Raw genomic sequence first — 8,379 nt, forward strand, 5'->3', positions numbered from 1 at the left:
TACAATAAAAACAGTAATACTGGGAATTCATCATTAGCTACTCCAGTATTCAGTATTCCACATCCTTCAGAAATCATTCTAATAGGTTTGGTAATAGATCTTATTAATAATGTTGAAAACAGTTGTGCTGCTTAATATTTTTGTGGAAATCGTGATGCATGTTTTTCAGGATTTGATGAGAGTTCAAAAGAAGAGGTGTTTTTTAACACACATTTTGTAGCACTAAGTGTATTTACTGTCACTTTTGATCAATTTAATGTGTCCTTGCCGTTGGGGAAAGTTACTTTTAAAAGTAAAGTTATATTTTTGGCAACTGTAAAGGCACTTTAACACCAAGAGCCAGAATTACTAAACAAGGCAAATTAGCGTAGAGCGCAATTCCATAAAAGCGCAGATGGGAATGGAAAGTTCTGCTCGTGATCTACTGACGACGCTCAAATTAAAGAACACAGACGCAACCATAATGACCAGCACAATCCACCAGTTAGCATCTGGTTTAAGATATGCTTTTTTGGGTGGTAAATAATGGCGCAAACACCAGTAAATTTACGAGCGCAAACCTTAGTAAATCACCTTGCGTGATTCATTAAAGGGATAGTTCACCCAAAAATGAAAATTTGATGTTTATCTGCTTACTCCCAGGGCATCCAAGATATAGGTGACTTTGTTTCTTCAGTAGAACACAAATGAAGATTTTTAACTCCAACCGTTGCAGTCTGTCAGTCGTATAATGCATGTGAATGGTAACAAAATCTATGAGAGTAAAAAAACCTGCACAGACAAATCCAAATTAAACCCTGCGGCTCGTGACGACAAATTGATGTCTTACAAAACGATCGGTTTGTGCGAGAAACCGAACAGTATTTATATAATTTTTTTACCTCTAATACACCATGTCCAACAGCCTTGAGCGGGCGATCACTTCCGGTGTGTGAGGTCTGTACACAATCTGGCGTTGTTTACGCAAGCGCTGGAAGTGATCGCACGCTCAAGGCTGTTGGACATAGTGGTGTATTAGTGGCAATTTATGATATGTAAATAATCATTTAATTTGGATTTGTCTGTGCAGGTTTTTTTTACTCTCATTGATTTTGTTACCATTCACATGCATTATACGACTGACAGACTGCAACGGTTGGAGTTAAAAATCTTCATTTGTGTTCAAAGGAAACAAAGTCACCTATATTTTGGATGCCCTGGGGGTAAACATATAAACATCAAATTTTATTTTTGGGTGAATAATCCTTTTAAAAACTCTCCTCCCATAAATGTTGCGCCTGAAAGGGAAACTCCTACAAATGCATATGCAATAAGTTCAGCTGCAAAAATAACTCTGTCCATGCCTTTTCAGTGCTAATTTATCACTGCATGTCTTCCGTAAATCCTGACATTAGTTTTTTAACGCAGAAAGAGGGTTTGCGCTGGTGCAAGCTGTTAGTAAATCAGAAACGAATAAGCCTCATTCAGAAGGAAATGCAAATTCACACATGTACAGGAGAGGGCGCAGCTCAAACAAAACCTCCAGCTGTGCAGCCATTCTGGATTGCAGAAGAATAGGACCCAGGGGTAGTACGTTTTCAAAAATGAAACCTAATTGTTACGTTTATCTAAAGTAATTTTTACTAGCATGGTTGAAATGGATAATCGAAGGTCAGCAGCAAAGACAACGGTTAATAAAGTGAGATTAAATACATAAAGTATTATTTAACATATTTACTTATTGAGGGTTTGTGTCATATTCTGAGTTAGCATTTCACTTGATTTATAGCATAAAAATACATTAAAAAAAACTTTGAAGAACTACAATAACCATCATGCTTACACAGCACACAATTCCTCTGCACTTACTCCCAGTTTCTCTGTTTAATATTCAATAAATGGGAAAACAAAGTAAATTGCATGGCTTATTTGAAAAAGTAACTCAGATATTTTGTTGTACATGAAAAAGTAATGCGTTACATTAAATAGTATTAGCTCATTTGATGTTAAACTATGTTCGTGTAAAACCTAAAGTATAAAGTTTAACATTGATCAAAAAAGCTGTGAAAATGAAAAAAGTAGCCAGTTTTAAATAATCATTTAAATTTTTATTTCTCCATTTATTGGCATATAGATTACAGAACATTTTAAGGACAAAAGGAGGCAGGAATTAAGAGAAAAAATCACTTAAAAACAACAACAAACATAAACATATTGACTGTGATTGCACTGCTTCATTCTCACTCTCAAATATAAGTGCATATTTGTGCAATATACAAGGCCTTCCATTAGACACAAACAAGAACAGGGATTGTCATGGTAATCAATATTAAATCAAAACTAAATCCCATAAGAAAGAAGTAGAAATTTGGGGGGATTCACAGATTTGTATAAATTATCATTTTATAAATTAAACTCGTATTAACATATCTCAGTTAGGCTTTTTTTTTTCCAATACAAAATGCATATAAAACATTGTAAAACATCATCCTCCAAACTCAACTTAACACTTGACCTCCTCTGGAAAACCAAGAGATGAATTGCCTTGCTGTTACAATTAAGTGGAAAAACACGACAATGATTTACATGAGTTTTAAAAGGACAGTTGCAATGTAAATTTAAACCTATAAATAACGTCCACAGATGCCTTTTCAAGTTTAAAATGGCCTGAGGGTCAGAAGAACAGATTTATGCATATCTATAAAAGTCTTGACCAATACAGAGGTTTTATCCTAAATACATCAGGTCATCAGTATGTCCGATTCTCATTACAAACACTCACATCTGTAGTATTTCATACTGGCATACAGCAAGCACAATTTTACATACTGGCTCAAGCAAGCACAATTTTAAGCAAGTGTAAAATGTTCTTCCCCTTGGAAAATTAAGAGCAACATCTCAAGAGAAAATATCAAGGCTTTTAGGGAAGAAGAAGGGAGGTATTTTCTTGTACATTCCTGACAGTGGTAGAAATAATTGTGTAGAACATGTTTAGCTGTTAAACTAAGAACTACTGTGCCTGTTCTCCAGTGTAGGCAAGCAAACACCAGCTCCGAGACGGACAACAGTCCTTTGTAGACAATGCCCAAAATCATCTGGAACGTCATAAGTAGGACCAAACAGAATCTGCAGGTTTTCCACCCCTAAAATTCTATGCTAGTTTTGAAAGGAAATTCTGTGAAGTGGATTTAACTGAAGTAAAAAGTGTTATTTAATGGGATATTTCACCCTAAAATGTTTCTATAGAGGGGAAAAAAATTGTTCTGTGGGTGCAGATTCTATCTGGGGCTACTCATAAATCAAATGATGAAAGTGCTGAATAAACCTAGAAATCTGTAGTTTTTTTTTTCTCAAAAGTGAGCTAGAGTGACGATTACTTTTTTTGTTCACAAAGAACAAACAATTGTTGTGAAAGTAATTCCATAAACTGATTCTTCATACTGTAAACTAAAACTCAAAAAAAGAGCTTAAAGGGATAGTTCACCCAATAATTAGCCCATGATTCACTCCCCCTCAAGCCATCCTAGGTGTATATGACATTCTTCTTTCAGACGAGTACAATCAGAATATAAAATATATAAAAAATATCCTGGCTCTTCCAAGCTTTATAATGGCAGTGAATGGCAGCCCAAAAATTGAAGCGAAGTGATTCGATGGGTTTGTGAAAGAAAAATATCCATATTTAAAACTTTACAAAGTAAAATATCTAGCTTCTGTATTCAACTTACGAAGAAAGTGCAAATGGCGTAACTATGACGTCAGACGTAAGTGTTTTTGAACTACAGAAAGGCCCCGTCCACTCGGAGACGTGTTTAGCTGTATACGTAAAACAAATTGCATCGTATCAGCGTTTTGTCCAGATGGATCCAGCGGTTTGGGAGCCTGAAACCGGGTCCCAGAGTGGATAAATCTGAAACCCACACCCTTGCGCTTTCGTGTGTACCGCCAATCCGTATATTTTGTGAAACGGTGATGTCATCACACCACGGCTGCGTCCGAAACCTGGAAAATGCTGCCTTCGGAGGACACATTTCAAGGCAGGAATGCACCAAGGCAAGTCCGAATCTAATGTTAGCTTCACTTCCTGTCTCCTGAGAGACCTTCATCTGATGGAGTTTTGAAGGCAGCATATATGTATCCTTCGCTGCCTTTGATATCCCACAATCCTGTGCTTTCCATTCTGTGACAGTTGAGCTGGAAAAAAAAGATGGTGTCCGAAAGTTGCGTTTGCTGGTCAGTTTGTGTGTAAATATACGTTTTTTACTTCTGATGTAATTTCTAGCTAGAAATTACTAATGTAGTAATTAAATATTTGTTTATTTCTCACCAAAGCTCTCTCTATTTTGCTGTAGGTCATTAAACGGTAATGCTGCCTAAGAAGTCTGTCCGAAATTAGTTTCGTGAGGTGCCTTCATGCACAAACGCTGCCTTACAAGCCATTGTCTGATAAGGCAGCGAGGCAACGAGTCAGCTGCCTAGGTTTTCGGACACAGCCCACGTCTCACGCATGCTCCAAGTCTTCTTCTCCGTTTTTAGTGTATCTCTGTGGCAGAATTACAGCGCTACATACTGGTCTGGCATGTATACTACATTGTTTTGAGTCGGGTTCAGTGGTTTCATGTGTACGCAGATATTTCTTGAGGCGAGGCGAAAAAAAGAACGGATAGGGAATAATCTAGCTTCGTGTGGATGTGGCCAAAGTGTAGCGCTTCTCCCATTTAACCCCCCGGAGCCATATGGATTACTTTTATAATGGATGGATGCACTTTTTTGAGCTTAAAATTTTGGCCAGCCATTATAAAGCTTGCATTAGCAAGGACATTTTTTAATATAACTCAGATTGTATTCATCTGAAAGAAGAATGTCTATACACCTAGGATGGCTTGAGGGTGAGTAAATCATGGGGTAATTTTCATTTTTGGGTGAACTATCCCTTTATTGGAGTGATCAGGGTCAAATGACATTCAAGTTGCCTTTCGATTATATCATTTACTTTATCATTCAAATTATTTATGTGAAAACACTCATTTTTAAGATGTAAATGCATCATGTTTAAAGGAAGAGTTTGTTCAAAAACAAAAATTATAGCATTATTTACTCACCCACTCATGTCATTCAAAAATAATAATGTGCCAAAAAAGCACCATAAAAGTAGTCTATATAACTTCTGTAGTTGTACAATAACTTTGTGTGAGAAATAGACCAAATCAAGTCGTTATTCACAGATAATCTTCACTTGACTGATGTGGTCACTATGACTCAAAAATCTCCTGTTGTGTTCCATTGATTTGGTTTATGGGTTTAGAATGACGGTAAAAAAAATACGAAATTTTTGGGTAAACCATCCCTTTAAGTAGTTATAAACGTACACTACACCTGCAGTGCAGTGGTTTTGACATCAGTAGAGTATCTTAACCGTAAAGCTTGACGTCTTTCATAAAGCAAACCGCTAACATTTGTAAAACTGTAAAAATGCACATGAAAATCCATCAGGGTTTGTGCAAATATCAGTACCAGTGTGTTTAGGTGTCAGTGTAAAGCTCTACCTTCTCATTTTTACATCTCCTGTAGTTACAGATTTTGTTCGTCCAGCCCCAGGGGGGGGTGTGTTTTTCACGGGGAGGTAAGAGGAAGACCACGCTTGTGGCCACCATGACATGCCATATGGAATGAGTGTAGTAGTAGTTGCTATCGGTCTGTGCGAAGACGTAAACACACACTCCAATCAATGCAGAAACAATGCCTGGGAGCAGGAACAACACCCATCGACGCCACAATGGAGGGTAACATTGACGGCGTTTCACACTTCGATAAACCTGTCGGGTGACACAAATAAACAGGACAGGAAATATTTAAAAAATGCTATGACAAGTGAACTTGAGTGAGCTTTATGCCAGGTTCAGACCACACGATTCAAGCCTTGAATGACAATGGCCGTCTGGACGCAAGAATCGATCGTTTTATCTCGTATGTGTGTCATAGTGGATGACAACCGACACTGCGTCTGTGACGCTTCACGACGTCCCGACAGACAGACTAGGGCTACATCCGAAATCACACACTCTTGAGTAGTACTTATTTTGAATAAGTCATTACTTCACAACCACTAATAAAGTACGTTCTATATAGTATGAATATAATCTGGACATACTACATTCACCTTGTTGTCATTATCATGTGACCTACCAGTGTCAGTTAAGTCGCTTCACTGCCATTCACAAATCCTCTCCCGTCCTGTGGCCTATGGAATAGTAAATTGTCCATTGTATGCACACTTCAGAATCTCATAGGAAGTATGTTATCCGGGTACTTTTCCCTGCTCTTTTATGAATACTGTGAATTCTGACATACTACTCTTGTCACATTCAGTTTTTCGCCTACTATATAGTAGGGAAGTATGCAATTTCGGATGCTGCCTAGCTGTTTAATTTTTTTCAGTCCTTCACAAGGTCATCAGTCACATCTGTGAAGTTGACCAAAAGGAGCACAGAGGCTCTTCCATACACAGTTTACAAACATGGCGAAACGAAAGAGAGACGATGGTATTGGTGCTTCTCTCCCAGTCCGAAAAAGACAATCTATTGAAATTAATCTCAGAAATTGATTGAAATCTGACCTCAGAAGCATGAGAACATTAACAATGGATGGCCTAAATTCAATCTGAATTCACTCTAAGGTTAACAGTCTGAGGGTGTTTACTGGGTGTTTACCGTTACACTCTTGTTTCAAGAAGTCAGTCGCTAGTTTCGCCTTCTCGATGACATCAGGCACGTCATTAAAGACGGCAAACAATGATTGGTTGGGAAGCAACGTGTAGTCCCTGCATGCTTCTTGTCCACGACACGACAAGAATTTAGGAGTCAAAAATCGCATAATTTGACACAGTGACTATCGTAACAGACAAAAATAGTGTGTAGTTTGAACTTAAAAGTTGAATCTGATAGGATTTAATTTCCCCTGTGTAAAACAAAAACTCAGAAAAACTTCAAAGTACTAATTCAAAGTAAGCAGTGGGTGTAGATCATTATTTATTTATTTTTACAAAAATAACTTTTAAATCTGCTTTTAAATTAACTTTTTAATGCATTTAATTATATCAAATAACAGAAACCCTGTATCTGTTTTATATATATATATATATATATATATATATATATATATATATATATATATATATATATATATATATATATATATATATATATATGGACTATCATTCAAAATACCTTTTTTACATTAGTCTTCTGCTCACCAAGGCTGTATTTAATTTATAAAAAATACAGTAAAAACTGTAATATTGTGAAATATTATTACAATTTAAAATGACTGTTTTCTATTTGAATATATTTTAAAATGTAATTTATTTCTCTGATGCAAAACTGAATTTTCAGCATCATTACTCCAATTTTTAGTGTCACATGATCCTTCAAAAATCATTCTAATATGATGATTTGCTGCTCAAGAAACATCTCACTTGAAAACTGTGCTGCTTAGTATTTTTATGTAAACCATGGTACTTTTTTCATGATTTTTTGATGGATAGAAAGTTTAAAAGAACAGCATTTATTTGAAATAGAAATCTTATGTAATATTATAAACATCTTTACGGTCACTTTTGATCAATGCGTACCTGCTGAATACAGGTATTAATTTATTTAAAACAGTAGTGTATTTACATTAAAAAAATAAAATACTATCACTAGTCTGACTTGGTATCAACAAAATACATATGCCCGGTTTCACAGACAAGGCTTAAAACACTTTTGAACTGTTTTTACTTAATATCTTAAAATATGTCAGAGCTATTGTTTTGTCTCAAGATGCACACAAGTTATGTTCTTTTTAAGGCATGTTTATAAAAGCTACTTATATGTCCTAATTTAATCAAGGCCTAATCCTGGCTTAATTTTAGCCCTTTCTGTGAAAGCAGGCCATAATGTTTTGGAGTAATGGAAAAGTCAAGCTCACCCAGGAAGTGACCATAATGATCAAAGCAACGAGGACAGGGCCTAGAAGGTTCCACAGCCCCCTGCGGTCCAACTGCATCGCCATGGAAATGACAAGAGTGCCCATCATAAACAATAGCTGCAATGTAAGAAAAATCAAAGCTATTATTAAAACTGACATGCTACACATACCTGAAGTATTATTAAGTAAATAATTACTAATTAAAGTGTTGTGAATATGCATGTTAAAGGGGTCATATCACATGACCTTGTTCTTTTCAAATAAATCTTTTTCGATGTAATATGTAAACAGTTTCAGAACCAAAAACTTCCCTCGCAGTCTGAAAAAGACAATCTATTGAAATGAATCCCAGAAACTGGTTGAAATCTGACATTAGAAGAATGAGAATATTAACAATGGATGGCCTACATTCAATCTAAAATCATTCTAAGA

General features: G+C 36.1%; 1 protein-coding gene across 1 annotated transcript in view; it reads right to left on the reverse strand.

Moving 5' to 3' along the window:
• Positions 1–2,069: 2,069 nt before the first annotated feature.
• pgap6 (post-glycosylphosphatidylinositol attachment to proteins 6) overlaps positions 2,070–8,379 on the reverse strand; it is a 16,558-nt gene continuing 10,248 nt past the window's right edge. Inside the window, exons 12-13 of the mRNA XM_079812525.1 lie at positions 7,948–8,064; positions 2,070–5,795 (exon numbers count right to left, since the gene is read on the reverse strand). Coding sequence (XP_079668651.1) covers positions 5,502–5,795; positions 7,948–8,064 — 411 coding nt within the window. The 3' untranslated portion in view covers positions 2,070–5,501. The remainder of the gene's footprint in view (positions 5,796–7,947; positions 8,065–8,379) is intronic.

The sequence above is a fragment of the Gobio gobio genome (genome assembly GCF_949357685.1).
Source record: "Gobio gobio genome assembly, chromosome: 3".
NCBI classification, from domain to species: Eukaryota; Metazoa; Chordata; class Actinopteri; order Cypriniformes; family Gobionidae; genus Gobio; species Gobio gobio.